We start from the raw sequence: 18,389 nt of genomic DNA, 5'->3' as shown, positions 1-18,389 counted from the left end.
TTTCTTTTGATTTGCCATTTCTGTGGCAGATCTTTGCCTTTTTTTTTGTTTCTGTCCTTTAGATAGGGGCAGCAGTATTCTAGAGCAGACTCACATCTGCACTGCATGAGCAGTAACCATATATTTAAAAAAAAAAAAAAAGGCTTATGAAACCCTTTTCCCCCCCTTAATGCAATGTTTATTTTGAAAGTTACAATGAAGGTCATAAAGAGGCAAGCGTGTGGGCTCCAGAAAATATCTTTGGCTAAGCAGGAATTATGTTTGTTGCTGTTGCAAGTAGCGGGGATATTTTTAACGGTGTTGAACTTCTGTGCTTGCTAGTGTGTGTTTTCTAGCAAAAAAAAGGTGCCGGTACTCAAATGCCAGGGCCACCCTTCATGGGTAGGGTGATCACTGGGGGACCCACCCCACAATAGCCAGGCCCCCTGCAACCAGTCACAAAATCTATGAAAAGGCAGAATTGGTATGTTGAGCCTGAGCTCTTTCATTATAACTTGGGGACCATAAGTCAATTTTAGCAGACAATGAAAAAGGTGCCGGTACTCAGTACCCCCTCAAAAAAATCCCTGATGCTTGCCCTTCAGGGAGTGGAGGAGTGGCCTAGTGGTTAGGGTGGTGGACTTTGGTCCTGAGGAACTGAGTTCGATTCCCACTTCAGGCCCAGGCAGCTCCTTGTGACTCTGGGCAAGTCACTTAACCCTCCATTGCCCCATGTAAGCCGCATTGAGCCTGCCATGAGTGGGAAAGCGCAGGGCACAAATGTAACAAAAATAAAATAGATACTATTGGAGATTCTAGGTGGAATGTTGCTACTAGTGGAGATTCTACATGGAATGTTGTTATTCCACTAGCAACATTCCATGTAGAAGGCTGCGCAGGCACATTGGTGATCTGCAAGGGCCGACTTCTACATGGAATGTTGCTAGTGGAATAGCAACATTCCATGTAGAATCTCAAATAGTAGCAAACAGTGGAGGAGTGGCCTAGTGGTTAGGGGGGGTGGACTCTGGTCCTGAGGAACTGAGTTCAATTCCCACTTCGAGCACAGGCAGCTCCTTGTGACTCTGGGCAAGTCACTTAACCCTCCATTGCCCCAGGTACAAATAAGTACCTGTATATAATATGTAAGCTGCATTGAGCCTGCCATGAGTGGGAAAGCGCGGGGTACAAATGTAATATAAATAAATGTCACAGAAGATTCAGAGTAAAGTAATTAGAAATGACAGAGAAAATGAAGCAAGAGGGAAAGATTTTACTGCCTTTATTTGAACTAGGTGCCTATAGACCAGGGATGCATCAGTTCAGTCCTTCAGGGTTGCAACAGGTTAGATGTTCATAATAACCCTTATAAATATGCATGAAAGAGATCTGTTGATTGCAAATCTCTTTCATACGTATTCATTAGGGATATTCTGAAAACCTGACCTGTTTGCACAGATCTCAAGGACTGAACTTGTGCACTTCTGCTAAAAATGTTGTTGTTTTTTTTTTTTTTTGTAATGCTTGAATGGTGAGGAGGAGATCAAGGGAAATCTTTGCACTCCTGAAGCCACAGCACCCAAGATTTTCATGCCTCAGCTACCATTACTAGCCTGCTGCTTGATCTTGGAATTTGCTGCTAAGTCGCATGAATTTTGGATTACTGTGGGGTTCTGGACATCTTTTACATTACTTTAAAACTATCTGGTATATATCACAGGATTTGCAACATTTTAATTCTGTACATTTATTCTGCCCCTAGGATGGATGATATCCAACTGTGCAAGGACATCATGGACCTTAAACAAGAACTGCAGAAGTTAGTAGAAATCCCAGGTAACAGTCTTATTTCTGTGGTTGTCAGTCTTTCTATGCAGTTACCTGCTTAATTAGTGAATAACTTATTTGGAAAAATTTAAATGCCTTCAAAACTCGGATGCATGCATTCAGGGCAAGATACAGAAGAATGGCAATTTAGTGGTGGGTCACTTGATACTGTCCTAGTCTGCAAAATTTCTAGTCTGGCACTTCCTGAATGGCCACAGTCCAAAGCTGGAGTTCCCAACCCCAGTCCTTGGGACATATCCAGACAGGCCGGTTTTCAAGTTACATGCATGAGATAAATTTGCATGCACTGTCTCCATTGTATGCAAATCTATTTCATTCATATTGGGCCAGATTCTGTATATGGCAACTAAAATTTGCGGGTGCAACTTAATTAACAAGCTAATCAGCACTGATAATTGGCCAATAACAAACAATTATTGCCACTAATTAGGAATTGCATGTGTAACTTTATAAATGTATTCTGTAAAGTGGTCTGCGTAAATTCTAATATGCAGATCACAAAAGGGGGTGTGGCCATGGGAGGGGCATGGGCAGGTTATGGACATTCCTGAAAATTACACACACTGTTAGAGAATATGCCCGATCTGCACCTAAATAAGACATGGGCATTTACACCAAGTTTTAGCTGCACCTAAATTTTAGTTGCGAGATGGCTGCTACATGTATTCTATAAAGCACACCTAACTTCAGGTGAGGTTTATAAAATACTGCTAAGCGTGTTTTTTTTCAGCGCCATATATGGAATTTGGCCCATTCTGTGTGTATATGTTGAAAACCAGCCTGGCTTGGTGTGTCCTGAGTACTGGGTTGAGGAGTCACAATTTGCAATTTCCAGTTTTTCCACTAATGTAGGGTTTCCCAAACCTATCCTTGTAACCAGGGCTGGTGGAGACATGCTGGGGCCAAGGGCAGAAATTTGGAATGGGGCCCCCAAATCCTGTTAACAGGCTGCACCATCTTCAGCTTTGAGCAGGCTTGGGGCTCCCTGTGATATAGGGGCCCAGGGCTGTTGTCCTATTTGCACCCTCCTAACATTGGCCCTGCTGGTAACTCCATAGGCAGTCAGGTTTCAGGATCTTCCCCATCAATATGCTTGCATGCGTCAGCGACCACAATACATGTATAATTTCTCTTATGCATAATCATTATGGTTATCCTGAAAACTCATCTGCAAAGTCACTAGGGTAGGTTTGGGAAAGTCCTACACTAATCATTACTAGGAGGCTTGCATCTCCTTCTTACTCTTTGCATATGCTAAACTTTTCATAAAACTCTCAAACTTTCCTGATTACTTTTTCATAAGGGACTTTTTTTTTCTTCTTCCAAATATTTTATTAATTTCCAAGAATACAAATAACAGGAAATCAATGATGGAAAAACATAGGAAGCAAGAAACACAACAGGTGGGAAAGGAAAAAAGAGAAAGGAAAGAAGAGAAAAAAGGAGGGGAAAGCATCCAGGTGTTTAACAAATAAGTCCTTTGTACTGGTTTAAGGTGTGGCCTGAATAGTTTGGAGGAAGTTGTCCAAAATAGACCAAATTGTTTTCTTAGATACTATCATCCGACTTTTTGCAGCCATGGCGAGCTCAAACTTCTGATGCTGCAGGACTGTATTCCACCAGAAATTAATATTCAGCAACTGTGCGTTTTTCCAGTTTTGCAAAATATGCCGTTGAGCAATAGTGAGGAGAATGTCCAATAGTTTTGATTGCGGGGAGGTCAAATCAAAAGTTGCATGAACGGACTTAAAAATTACAATTGAATAAGTCAGGTCATCAGTTATGGGCAAAAGTTTTTGTATAATATTCCAAACAGCCTTCCAGAATTGAAAGATCGGAGGACACTCATATAACATATGAGAGAAAGTACCCACTTGCAGCGAACAGTGCCAACATTTGTCTGATGAGCTCAGGCCAGTGGTAGCAAGTTTTCGAGGAGTCCAATTGGTTTTATGATATAAAAAAAACATAGACTGCAAAACCGCTGCAGAGGAAAGAGGTTTCATAACTTTAGACCAGAAACAGAACCACGTATTTTCATCTACCACAGACTCTGTATCAAGCTGCCAATTTGGGACGTGTTTTTTTTTTACTTTCAGAATGTAGCACAGCATGAGACAGAAGAGTAGACCGATGTGTTTGCTTAACCAAAAGCTCATTGAAAAAATAAAACATCTCAATCATCCAAAGCCTACACTGGCATCAACTGGAGAATGGCAGCCTAGGAAAATAAGCGATGTATGGTCTTCAGAAGAAATAGAGAAAAATAAGAGATGCAGACCATAATTAAAGGCTCAGCACATTTTATTCCAGAACAGTGTTTATTAAGAGCCTATTTTGATGGTAGGCTCCGGCACAACCTAAGGAAATAGTGGTGGTGGATGGGTGGAACAGTGTCCCAGTAGAGGTGGTGGAGACAAGGACAGTGGTAGGGTGTTCACACGCTAATAGCCACGAGATAAAGGGGAAAATTAGTGTGTGGCCATTAATACAGAAAATAGGATTTTCGGCCATTTTACTGCTGCGGTAAAAGTGGCCTCAGCATGTGGGAAAGACCCACGTAAGGGTGTGCCGAGGCCACCTTTTTCCTCAGGGCGTCTTTTACTAAGGCGCGCTCACGTTTTTAGAGCACGCTAAAATTGTGGGCGCGCTAAATGCTACAGACGCCCATAGGAAATGCATTGGCGTCTCTAACGTTTAGCGCGCGCTAAAAACGTGAGCGCGCCTTAGTAAAAGACCCTTTCAGTTTGGTAAAAGGGACCCTTAGATTGTGAACAATCCGGCACCTACCTACTGCGTCAGAAAATACTTTCTCTAGATTTCCATTAGAGAAACACAAATAGTTAAATGTAAAATCCAAATCCATCCTATATAATAATTCTCACCTCCAACGTTCTATGCTTGGGACCGTGGCTCCCTGGCTGCAAGTGGTCTGCGAGGCAGACACGCACGGACGTCACTGACGTCAACACAGCTGATTCCATGGCAAGGGGAGGAGTAGGGAAACACACGCAGCGTGTTTCCCTACTCCTCTTACTGCCTCGGAATCAGCTGTCACCCCCCCCCTGCGCTATGGCCCCCTCGAAACCCACCCCCTCCCGCGAACCTGTCGATCCCCCCCCCCCCCAGCCGGAACGCCGAAAACTACCGCCGCCGCCGTTGTCAGACGCACGGAGTTAAACTTTCTAAGAAGATGATTGAAGAACCTACGGGAAGGGAAGGTAGCACAACAATGGCGGCGGTGGCGGCAGTTTTCGCTGGCACGGGGGGGGGGAACGACAGGTTCGCGGAAGGGGGGGTTCGGGGGGGCCGAAGCCCGGGGGGGGGGGGGGGGAATTGCCTGCCTAAGGCCCGTTTCCTTGCCTACAGAAACGGGCCTTTTTTACTAGTAAGCAATAAAACAAAAAATTGAAGATTATTGAACTGGAGGTATTTTTTTTCCTTAGACGTTGTCTTCTTCCCTATGATTTTATTTTATTGTGGCAGCCGTAATGGCTAAAGACATACACCTTTATATTTTAAGAAATGTGGCTAATATTTCTGCTTTAAAATGACACCTTATCAGCTCAAGGGTAGAAATGCTTCCCGAAGGGTACTAAGCAGTGACGTACCTAGGTTGGCTGCCACCCAGGGCGTGTCGCTACTATGCCCCCCCACCACCGACAAATCAACCCCCTCCCCCCTCTGGGGGTGCACGGAATAGTCGCGCAACTGTTGGCTCTTCCGATTCCCTGACCCGGAACAGGAAGTAACATCAGAGGGGGGCAGGGAACCGGCGGAGCCGACAACCACTGAACTGCTCCATGCACTCCCTTGCTGCCTGCATCTGGGGTGGATCGCCTCCACTGCTCCGCCCTTGGTACACTAGAGGTGCTAAGTTTCAGCACTGTAAGCAATTATCATAATACTCTACCCCCTTGCGACGCATTTCAACACATCCAGCTTTCACACTGCCTGTGTTGGAGAGATGCTTTAATATCAGGAAATGTATGCTACATGTATTTGAATGCTAAACAACATTATAGCAATGCTATAAAGCCTCTGTAGGAAGTTCAATGTTACTCATGTAGCTGGTAGCAGCTGTTTGAAGGCCATTTAATTTTCTATTTCGACAGAAAAGGATAAAACAGTATCACAGAAGCGGTCAGAGGATGAATTGATTCAGAAGATCCAGAAGCTGGTGCAAAAAAGAGATTTTCTTGTAGATGATGCAGAGGTAGAGAGATTAAGGTAAGAATTACAGGTGGGGTGAACACTTTATTGTGTGTGTGTGTGGGGGGGGGGGGGGGGGTACAAATTGAAGGAAGCTGCAGAACTACTGCCTACAGTGCTTTCAGGAATAAGGTACTTCAGCTTTGGATCAGCAACATATCCAGGAATTTTTCACAGGAGGTGCGTTGCCCCTCCCCCGTCCGTACCTTCAAATCAGCTCCACTCCAGTCTTGGCCGGGCAATGGCAGCGGCACTCATAGGCTGCCTGTGTCTGTGCTGGGACTTTCTCTCACTCTGAACCGTCCCGCCCGTCACAAAACAGGAAATCACATCAGAAGGGGCGGGACAGTTCAGAGTGAGAGAAAGTCCTGGTGCAGGAGTAGAGGTGAATTGAAGGCATGTGCATGGGGGAGGGGGAGGCATTCAAGGGGGGGGGGGGGGTGGAATTGCAGAGTTTTGCCAGGAAGGGAAGTGAGAGATGTCAGACAGTTAATCTGCATTGTCAGATTAACTGTCTGACAGGGGGGTGGGTACGCAACACACGCACCTTGAATAGATAAGCCACTGGCTTTAAATATATCTCTTTCTATAGCCATATAATCTTGGCTTGTAATGCTGTGTAGGGATGTGCAGTCATTTCATGGCAGACCTTAAGCACACACATTTGCTCAAAGGCTCTGCACCATGCTGGTTGCCCTTAAGTGAGGCAGGCCTGGGTAGAGGGAGAGTGGTGGTAATGACAGGGACAAGGAGAGGGGGTAGGACTGGCATAAGGGAGATGCTGGACAAAGGATATAAGGTGAGATGGAGGGAGAGGGGGAGTTAGTGAGGCTGGGGAAGGAGAGAGAAAGATGGAAAGTTGTAGGTAGATGCAGAAAAAAATGGGAGATTGAATGGTGAGGAGGAGGCAAGACATCTGAGTTGACAGAGAAACAGACTAAGAAATGGAAATGGGACTTGATATACTGCCTTTCTGTGGTATTTTGCAACTACATTCAAAGCGGTTTACATATATACAGGTACTTATTTTGTACCTGGGGCAATGGAGGGTTAAGTGACTTGCCCAGAGTCACAAGGAGTTGCAGTGGGAATTGAACTCAGTTCCCCAGGATCAAAGTCTACTGCACTAACCACTAGGCTACTCCTCCACTAGCAACATTCCATGTAGAAGCCTGCCCTTGCAGATCAGCAACTCAGCCCTGCAGGCTTCTGTTTCTGTTGGTTTCAAGGCCAGAACTTTGAAACCAACTTTTTACAACAGCAAAATCTGTTATGTGTTTTTTTTCTTTTTTTTTCGTTTTGTGTTAACAGAGAACAAGAAGAAGACAAAGAAATGTCTGATTTTCTGTGTATTAAGTTAAAACCCTTAAGCAAAGCAACCAAGACTCCTGCATGTAAGTTTTTTTTTCCTCCAGTTACATTTTAAATTCAGAGTGTGCTGTACTGTGATCACAAGGGCTAGATTAATTAAAATATACTAACACACTTAAATGTGTGTTATTTACTGCCAGTCCCAGTTTATGCAATGAGACCTACTTACTAATAATAGCACATGGTAATGGAGTTAGATTGCACTAACACTGTAGTGCACTTTAGTAGTTCTAAACCCAAATATAATTGGAATAAAATCACTTTACATATGTCAGCATTTTCCAAATATACAAGTTATTTGTCTTTTAATTATACAGTTAGGTACATCTTTATTTATCTATCAAATTTACATGTCATTTCTTCTTTCAGGCTCCAAATAGTTTACAATAGACTAAAATCATATCAAATATTTACCCATCTAAATGATCTTATCCTAGGGTAGTAACCCTAGGATAAGATCATTTTTTTTTTGTTACATTTGTACCCCACGCTTTCCCACTCATGGCAGGCTCAATGTGGCAGGCAATGGAGGGTTAAGTGACTTGCCCAGAGTCACAAGGAGCTGCCTGTGCTGGGCATTGAGCTCAGTTCCTCAGTTCCCCAGGACCAAAGTCTACCACCCTAACCACTAGGCCACTCCTCCACTCCAAGTAGCCCCCCTTCCAACTTTTTAAGTCAGGCTAATCTAGCTCTAGTTTTCATTCATTGTATACATACAGTACATTTTGTAGATGTTGGTTGCCGTGCAGAATTTAGAACTACTAGTCTGAGTGGGAATTTGCTGTAATCTTTAAAAAGCAATGCAATAACACATAGAGGAGCATTTTCGATATGACGTCTGAGTCCAACTTTAGACTTTCTGCAAAAAATGTCCTAAATCCCGAATAAGAAATATGTTCATTTTCCAAAAAGAAAAGCATCTATCTTTTGTTCTTGAAAATACTGTTTCTCTAACAAGGTTTTCTGCTTTGTACGTTTTGTTTTTTTGCTCCATTAAAAAAAAAATAAAATGTCCAAGTGAAAAAAACGTAGAAAATCAAGCCATTGGGATGTAGGAGGGGCCAGCATTTTTAGTAGACTGGTCTCCCAGACACCCTAGGAGATAAATTGGGCACCCTACTGGACTTCAAAAACATGCTCCCAGGTACACATCTCACCGTTGCTCCCTTATCTGCTGAGCCCCCTAAAACCTACTACATAGTAACATAGTAACACAGTAAATGACAGCAGAAAAAGACCTGCACGGTCCATCCAGTCTGCCCAACAAGATAAACTCACATGTGCTACTTTTTGTATATACCTTACCTTGATTTGTACATGTCCTTTTCAGGGCACAGACCGTATAAGTCTGCCCAGCACTATCCCCGCCTCCCAACCACCAGTCCCGCCTCCCACCACCAGCTCTGGCACAGACCGTATAAGTCTGCCCAGCACCATCTCCACCGGTTCTGCCACCCAATCTTGGCTAAGCTCCTTAGGATCCATTCCTACTGCCCACAACTGTACACAGTAGCCCTTATGGGTGAAGGGGGCACCTATATGTGGGTACAGTGAGTTTCTGGTGAGTTTTGGAGGGCTCAGAGTTTCCCCCACAAATATGACAGGTAGAGGGAGGTAGGGACCAGAGTCCCCCCACTCCATGGTGCACTGCACTGCCTTTTCACTTCTCCAGGGACCTGCATGCTGCTCTAATAGATTTGGCTCTAACATCTGAAGCTGTCACAGAGGTTACTAAATCATATTTGTATTCACATTTGTGGGAGGTGGTGGGGGGGGGGGGGTCAGTGACCATTGGGGGGGGGGGGTCACCCCTGATTCTCCCCAGTGGTCATTTGGGACACCCTTTTGTGCCTTATTCATTGTAAAAACAGGTCTAGCTCAAAATGTCTTAGTTTTAGTTCTGAACGTTTTTGTTTTGTTCCATTGTGGCAGAAAAACGTCCAGGTGTTAGGAATGCCCAGATCCCGCCTTTAACATGCCCCGACACACCTCCTTGTGATTTGAACGCACTTCTAATGGACTCCATAGAAAAACATCTAAAAATTGGTTTTGAAAATACCAAGTTGGACGTTTTTGTGAGGAAAAACGTCCAAATGCAGATTTATGTCACTTTTTGGACGTTTTGCTGTTTTGAAAATGAGCTCCATAGTATTTTACTCTGGGGGGGGGGGGGGGGGGGGGGCACTGTTTCTATATGGATTTTGCAATGGACCTCACTCCTAAACCATGGTATGTGGAGTATGATTTTAGGCTTTCAAATATATTGCTAAACTTTGTGTTAGTACTTGCATCATGCCAAAGAGAGCTTCCTTTTGGACTTCATAAGATTCTACATGTATAGCCAACTTAGCAAGTCATGCTTGACTATTCCTTTTAATCAAGCCTGTGGTACTCGATATGATGGGAAATATTTCTGTATCTTTCTGCCACATTTTCTTGGTCTCTGACTGCATTGCTTGATCCGTGAAAGATCTTCACTTGGCACCGAGATCTCTATTTATTTATTTATGACATTTATATCCCACAATATTCCCACCCAAGGGCAGGCTCAATATGGTGTACAATAGTTAATATGCAGACAATAGTACAAAACACAAGGTCACAAGAGGGAGAAAGAAATAACTGAGGAGGAAAGGAAGAGAGGGGAGGTGATGAATTATCACAGAGAGAGCCGTGGGTTAAAAGGGCGTGGCACCAGAAGGGCCCACGGCATATGCTCTGCCAAAAAGGAAGGTCTTGAGCTGCTTATTAAAGGTCGGGTGTACAGGAGTGAATTTAACCTCTCGAGGCAGCCCGTTCCACAAGATAAGGGAAAGAGGAACCATAGACGGTCTTATATTTGAGGCCACAAGGAGCCGGGTAGTGGAGATTGAGGTATGAGCGGGCCAACCATCGGGAATTCCTGGGTGGCAGGTTAATGAGAGTGTCCATATAGGAAGGGGCTTCTCCATAGATGATTTTGTGCACCAATGCGCAGATCTTGAACGCGATGCGATCCTTCACAGGAAGCCAATGCAGCCGCTCTCAAAGTGGTCTTGAACTTTCAAATCTCGATTTGCCGAAGATGAGTCGAGCTGCTGTATTCTGAGCGGTTTGCAATTTTTTTAGGAGCCGGTTAGTGCATCCCCCGTAGATACTGTTGCAATAATAAAGACGGCTAATTACCAGGGACTGGACTAGATTGCGGAATACGTCTCGAGGGAAGAAAGGCTTGATATGCTTAAGCCTCCAAAGAGAGTAGAACATATGCTTGACTGTAGAGTTCACATGCTGCTCCAATGTCAAAGATCTGTCAACCAGGCCTCCCAAGATTTTTAAGGATGCCGAGATAGGCAGGACAAGCTCGGGAGTAATTAATTTAGGAGGCCTGTGTTTGTTATAGGGAGAGGAGAGGAGCAAGCAGTGCGTTTTCTCTGCGTTGAGTTTAAATCAAAAAGAATTGGCCCAGTCGAGCATGTTTTAAAAGCCTTGCCGAATCCTACTGGTTATTTCAGTTAGGTCTTTTTCAAAAGGGATGAAGATAGTGATATCATCTGCGTAGATAAACGAGTTTAATCCCAGTTTAGAGAGAGCAGTTGCCAGAGGGATCAACATCACGTTGAAGAGGGTAGGTGATAGCGGGGAGCCCTGTGGCACACCGCAGTCTGCTTTCCAGTGAGAAGATAGATTAGAGTATTAATGCTGTTCTCATGTTTTTCTCCTCTACCACTATGTCTGATTTTCTTGCATCCTGCATTTTATTGGTTGGAATTGGTATGTCCCAAATGATCATAAACTCTTTATGTTCTGTATTCTGATAGGGCCATGATCCTAATGCTTTTCCGGTACAGCAATGTTGTAATGCTTACAGAGTTTCCAGTGGATGAGATGTGCCACTGAATTGTGCATTTCCGTATACAAACCTTCTCCTGTCAGAACTTTGAAACATTACCAGATCTTCCCTACAGAAATTATATATGTTAGTATTCCCACTTTTTTCTTTGCTTGCTGTGAACCATCTTGCCTATAATCTACTGTCCTGGGCTGCAGCTATCAATTTCTCATATTCTGGTTTCTCTTTCACTTCACTATAACCATTCATGTCTGCTTTTGATCTACGTATGGCTCCTGGAATAACACTTTGTATTTCCTACTGTATTAGTAACATAGTAGATGACGACAGGTAAAAGACCTTTACGGTCCATCCAGTCTGCCCAACAAGATAAACTGATAGCATAAGGTATGATATGATACTACTTATTTTCAGGGCACAGACCATAGAAGTCTGCTGGGCACTGGCCTATCTGACCAGCTATGATCAGGGCACAGACTGTAGAAGTACATTTGCTGATCAAACTCTTTAAAGAGATTTCTCTCTTGTATTGCAAATTTTGTTGTTTCCTTCTCTGTGGGTACTGATGGATTCCTGAGCCCAAAGTTAGGGCACAGGAATTGGTTCTAAGTGCGATTCTATAATATACAAAATAAACATTTTCAAAGTTTATTTTGTATATTTCAAGGTAGATTATTATTCAGGAATGTGGGATGCAGTCAAGGGCTTTCTTATTGTCAATCCATTTTGTACTGAGATTTCTGCTTTTCTTAGCACCGGCCATGATGGCTTTGAAAAACATTAATTGATATTTGAATGCTCCGCTGTTATTGCCATAATATTATGGTGTTAACTCTGGCTGCATACCTGTTGAGTTTGCAGTCTGCCAGGTCTTGGTGGACTGATGTTAACTGTTTGAGCCAAAAATTAGTGACTTTTTCTGGGCCAGGCTCTTTTTAACCTACTTTCCAACCTTGTTACTTCAGGCCACTCCATAATCTTTTATTGTTACTTCAGGACACTCCATAGCTTGATGTTTATCTTTTCTAAATTCTCTTGTATGCTGTGTAGCCATTCTGCTTCTTGGTTGTACTCTGGATAGGCTTGACCATTAGACGAGGGTTGAGACAAGATAGTTGTCTAGAGCGGCAGCTCTTGAGGGGTGGCAAAGAGCAGAAACAGTCAAAGCAAAATGATAGTTCCTGACAGCCACACATATTGGTATATCCTTTAGCTGCATACTTACGAAGAAAGGATTTCAAAATATGATGTCCAGTTATGCATTTTTACAAGATTGTTGAAGGAAGTGTGGTTTTGGGATGATCGTGATTGTTGAGTTTAAATGATAGAAAATTCAGGCGGGAAGTGTGTAAAGATGAAGGTTCACCAAGGGCATCCAATAATCCTTTCTCAATAAACTTTTTCTTATATTTTTAGTGGTGGCTTCTTATCCAATTACAATCTTCCTTTGAAGAGACACAAAAGACAAAATCATTGACTGTAGATTCTCCTTCCTGCCCAATCCTTCTGGTTCCCAAATTCTATCAGAATCTGTTTTTTAGGTTATGGCAAAGATGCAAATTCTGTTGCTCAATCGCCTGGAAATCTCTCCAATAAATATGGACATTCTGAAAACCAGACTTGGTTCTGAGGATCTTGAAGGCCAAGACTGTGACCTGAGGTCCCACCCTGCCATTTATCAGTTACACCCTGATATTATTCTACAGCTGCTGAGAAGACAAGGACGGGGTGCTCTGTGCCATTTTATGGGCAGTGTGGAAATCCAGTCAGTTTGGAATTTCCTAATCCAGAGCCTCTGTGATGTATTCTGATAGCACGTGGGTCTTTTATATGCACCAGAGAGCCAACATAATTTACAAGGGAGCCCTTTCACTAAGCTGCAGTAAGCGCTAATGCTTACCGTAGCTAAAAATGCCTTACTGCAGGGTGTTCTCAGGCATCCCACGGTAGTTTTGGGATCAGTGTGCGCTAGCCTTCCTTGAAAAAATAGAATTTATTTTTATTTTTAGTGCTGGGAGCGGGTCTAATCAGTTAGGGCAGCTACATTGCCACATTTAGTTAGCGGGTGAGCCTTTACAGGCTACAAAATAGGTGATGTTAGGGGCTTGCAAGCTAATAGCCATGCGCTAATGAGAAAATTACCATGCGGCCATTAATAGAGAAAATAGAAAATGCTGCCATTTTAGCTCTGTGGTAAAAATGGCCTTATGGCCAAATTCTATATATGGCACCTAGAGTTACATACGCTAAATTGGGAACATGCCCAATTTGCACTTGTAACTTAATTGAATAACTAGCCAATCAGCGCTGATAATTGGGTGGTAAGGATGCGCTAAGGTTACTTTTTACCGGAGTTTGGTAAAAGGGCCCGGAAATTTATATCAGGGTGTGTCCGCTTGACATTCCTTATATATGAAATGCATCTTGCACAAGTTGGGCAAAAGGGCACACTTCCACAAACTGAAATACCAAATAGTAGTCATTCAAATAAGTTATTACACTAGAAATTACTATGAAAACAGATTTTTCCTACCCTGCACATTGGAAAGAGCCAACCAACATAATTAACACTGAGATCCTACTTTCCCATTTTCCAAAAACATCTAAAATGGCACATAGCAGTATAAAAACAATAAAAAAATATAATAAGCTAAACTTAAGGGTAAACTAACATAAAAACCTACACCCTCCTTCTCTCCATTACACCCAACACACCCTCTGTTAATCAGAGTGAAAGAAAAGTTTAACTAGCAAAAGATGGATTCCCTCTTCTCATCAGCAGCTTATTTAGGAAAGAGCCAGGTTTTTACATTTCCTTAATTAATCTGTAAATTCAGTTCATACCTTATCTTCTCTGAAAATACTTTCAATAAACTACAGCATATTACCTTGTACTGACGTTGTATGGCTGTTCCTAAGAAAAGCTTGGTCAAAACCAGCGTCTATGCTGGAATGGAAGTTATCATATTGTGGCACATTAGTACATATACTAATTCTCCACGTCTAATTCACATATTTAGAATGCATTTGAAGCTAGAAGCTACGTCACTCTGAAGACTATTAGCTTGCCTTGACTGAATCCTCATCTGCACAGGCTGGCGCGGATATACTAAGTAGAACTCTCGGCCCATGGTCTGTGGGGTTATAAGAGTCCAGACCCTATGGACATGGAGGGGGAGGGTCACGATCATTGTGCAAAGGAATCTCGAAAAGTATTAACTAGGTTTTGAAGGGGTTATTGATTATGACTCTGGAAATGTTTCAAGTATGGGGGGAAAATTCTGAGGCTGACTATATATAAAGTTCTGCAGGAGTTTAGGGGAAGGGGGTAGGAGGGATTAAACCTATAAAAGTTTGATGACTATATGGAATGTTATAATTTTGTTGTGTTTTTGCTTTGAAAAATGTTTGATGACGAAACAATGGCTGTATTTTATGATTTGTCATCAATAAAACACCATTAAAACCTAAATATGATTCCATTGACATTTCACAAAGTGAAATACCAAAAAGGACTGATGTACCACTTTAGTAAACTCTCTTTTCTCCCCTCTTCCTTCTGATCAAGTATTCTATGGAAAGTTGGAAAAGGTTGGAAAGGTGTTCCAAGGTGGAAAAGAACGACGGTGTCCCACAAAAATTACAGGAGCAGATAGGGGAGTGGGAACAGAACCAGGCTCTTCAGAACACAGTGACACACATCATCCATATCTTCTACAATACAACAACTGTCTTTCTCAAGACCAATGCGTTACTTAGAAGAGAATCTATCTTGTAAGCTTTGTCCATTAACTTTTCAAGACAAAGTATCCAGACTCCTGAAGAAGGCACTGCCAGTGCCGAAATAGGGTACCTTGTTGAGTCTTTAATAGAGTGTACTTCAAATATTGGACGTCTTTGGTCTGTTTTCTGAAGAGCCTGGTTCTGTTCCCACTCCCCTATCTGCTCAAGTATTCTATGGGTCAGAACCATAGAAAAGAAGTTGAGCTACTCTTGCGTTTGTAAAAGAATATAGAATGGGTTTATACTGAACTGTAAATTAAACCACTAATGTCCCAACATGCTTTCATGCTTAGCATTCAGTTTAACACATTGGTTTTTGTCTGGTCTCCCCCGTAATCAGTCCAGTATTAAGCTAGGATCAGCAGGAACAAATATCAGGTATAGTAAGCCATCTTTATTTTTCTCTCTAACATGTTTTGGTGTGCTGTTTTCTTAAATTATTACCACAGGTATTCCCTTGGAAAAGGCAGCAGAGCTTCCTCCAACCAAACCATCCATCACCAAGGCAGGAATAGCCATTATTAAAGATTGCTGTGGGGCCACACAGTGCAGTGTCATGTAGCTCATGGGTCCTCACCAAGTACCTGTTCTCTAAATACCTGTCCATTGGATAAAAACTACAGTGAAAGGACTCAAACAGCCCAGATCCCACTCTATGAAGAGTTGCTGTAGACTGCTACCAATATTGTACCTCATGGACCAACATGAAACCTTCACTGTTGCATGAGTCACTCAATGCGCATGTCTAAATGAGGTCTCTTTATGTACTGGCTGTCCAACAAGCAGAAAAGGTTGGTGCAGAGCACGAGTGACGACAGAGGACTAAAATACAAAAATATATATTTCACAGCATCAACAGAGAACAAAGGTTTTACAAATCCAGCACTTGCTGGATTTATTACAGTTCTTTCTCTTGGCCAATGCAACTATTGTGCATCTTGAAACAAGATAGGATGTGAAAAGATTTATTTGGACAAAATAAAAAGAAGCCACATACTTAATGGTATACAGAGGTGGTTCACAGTACAGCATAGTACTACCATGGATGTTAAATACAAGGTATATTACTGTATTAGGTTAATATTGAACTCCTTTGCTGTTGAGTTTCACGTTCCTAATGTCTGTAAGGATGGACAGAAGAAATGAGATAAAGGAATGCTAGTTACCCACAATTCTTCAGTCTACTCAAAAATCTTTAGGTCCCAGGTCATGTCTTATTGCTCAAGTACCAACTTAAATATACAAAGACACCACATTTACAATTCAAGCAGGGTTACTGCCCAGAAGAGTCAGAAAGTTAACTACACCACATGACAAAGAATCTTTATTACTACAAGACAGAGAAGTGCATAAGAACAGGTCTACTCTAGCAGTCAATGTATTACTTTCACTATAGGAGCATATTTTAAAATGAATAGCTCTATGACTCTAAGTTCAGGCACGGAGTGATGATATTGGCTTTCTGCCTGGTACTTGTGGCCTGGATTGGCCACTGTTGGAAGCAAGATGCTGGGTTAGATGGACCATTGGTCTGACCCAGTATGGCTGTTCTTTTGTTCTTAGGTTCTTCTCTCTCTTTAAATGATACAAATGCTATCAAGGCCATAGAACTGAATATGTATGTCACACATCATGAAGGCTTCACTTACTCTGTAAACAAGATAAGGAAACAAAATATGAAGAAACAGGAACTAACGTTGCCTGAGAAATTTAATGAGTTAGGATAGTTATGCAGGCAAGTGACATCTTTGTGTCTGAGTGAGACTTCTGTTCTGCAGTGAACTAGTCTCCATTCAGCAGGACAGAGAGTAGATATGAAGGTAAAAATCTATAAGTGAAAATGTTTATTATCTCAATCTGAAATAAAGAGGTAAAAAGGAATGCATCTTTCTGCTATGAAAACCCCATGGATAAATTTTCCAAGATGGGAGTGCCTGGTTGATTCATTGATTGGTCGAATGACTAAACCTGTAAGGTGACTGGGCATGCGTGTCTACTGCTAGGCTGCCGCAACCAGGAGGTAGATTAGGCGATGACCTAGCACAACAGCCAAAAGCAGCAGCAACCACACTAGCTTCCAGAACCATCTGTCTCTATTTTACGTGCAGAAAAGTTGCTTAATTTTCAAATAACTCATTAGTTGGGGCTATTCTCCTGGAGAAATAGCTTTTAGAAACTTCCTTCTTTGGGTGTAATTCTTTAACAGGACATCTGATTGAAAAGTCTAAGAAGGTGCCTGTTTAAAAGCTATTTTATAAAGGCAACATTGACGCCTTTGGAAATAGGCTTAGAGAAACAGCCTCAACAGTGTGCAAATATCCATGAACAGATTTTACACATTCTCCAATAAAGGTATACATGTGTAAAGAATATGCACACATTTACCTGTATATTTAATAAAATATTCATCTACACTGCAGCTCTGCCTTTTTGCTCCACTTAAACCACATCCCCAGAACACCTACACACAGATTGCATAGAGGCTTGGTGTACTCTTTGCGTGTGCTTAGGTGGTCAGGCTATTTCAGAAAAGTCCTTTTTCTGTGTCTATAAAATAATGAGTGGAGTGGAATGGGTAGACGTGAATCGTTTGTTTACTCTTTCCAAAAATACTAGGACTAGGGGGCATGCGATGAAGCTACAAAGTAGTAAGTTTAAAATCGGAGAAACTTTTTCTTCACTCAACGTGTAATTAAACTCTGGAATTCGTTACCAGAGAATGTGGTAAAGGCGGTTAGCTTAGCGGGGTTTTAAAAAGGTCTGGACAGCTTCCTAAAGGAAACGTCCATAGACCATTATTAAATAGACTTGGGAAAAATCCACTGCTTATTTCTGGGATAAGCAGTATAAAATGTATTGAAATTTGTTGGGACCTTGCCAGGTGTTTGTGACCTGGATTGGCTACTGTTGGAAACAGGATGCTGGACTTGATGGACATTTGGTCTGTCCCAGTGTGGCAATACTTATGTACTTCTGTTTTCCACACTCAAAAAAATATTTATAAAATTATCCCCATTATATATTTGTATAAGAAAAGTAAAATGTTTAAAAGTACAATGGGAAGGGCCTGAGGGAAACAGTAGTGGCCGGTAGGCAGTACAAAAGTTGACACTGCATCCATTTTCCTCTCTGGTCAGGTGCTTCTGCTTGAGTGTGTGGCATGGTAGACAATGACCCACCTGTGGCTCTGCTCTTCTGTATGGGAATGTTGAAGTTTTGTTAAGGGGGAGACCAGGTTAAGCACATCATCCAACTCTTCGAGCCAGCTGCATCTCCTCTTCCTTCGTGCTGGAAATGTCAATATATAGAACGGAAAAGAACCACCCAACGGTGGAGGTGCGCTAGTTCCCTGCAACAAAAGGAT

The 18,389-nt window shown here is 42.3% G+C and overlaps 1 protein-coding gene across 2 annotated transcripts in view; it reads left to right on the top strand.

Annotated features, from left to right (window-relative positions):
- The window catches only part of LOC115476925 (bMERB domain-containing protein 1-like), a 94,366-nt gene extending 76,755 nt beyond the window's left edge, over window positions 1–17,611 (top strand). For both annotated transcript variants that reach the window (XM_030213512.1, XM_030213513.1), the window contains 4 exons: window positions 1,742–1,815; window positions 5,943–6,057; window positions 7,351–7,433; window positions 15,475–17,611. In XM_030213512.1, coding sequence (XP_030069372.1) covers window positions 1,742–1,815; window positions 5,943–6,057; window positions 7,351–7,433; window positions 15,475–15,587 — 385 coding nt within the window. In that variant the 3' untranslated portion in view covers window positions 15,588–17,611. The remainder of the gene's footprint in view (window positions 1–1,741; window positions 1,816–5,942; window positions 6,058–7,350; window positions 7,434–15,474) is intronic.
- Window positions 17,612–18,389: the final 778 nt, after the last annotated feature.

This window comes from Microcaecilia unicolor, chromosome 8 (assembly GCF_901765095.1).
Source record: "Microcaecilia unicolor chromosome 8, aMicUni1.1, whole genome shotgun sequence".
NCBI classification, from domain to species: Eukaryota; Metazoa; Chordata; class Amphibia; order Gymnophiona; family Siphonopidae; genus Microcaecilia; species Microcaecilia unicolor.
The sequence above is the reverse complement of the archived record's forward strand: the minus strand, read 5'-3'. Positions and strand labels throughout refer to the sequence as shown.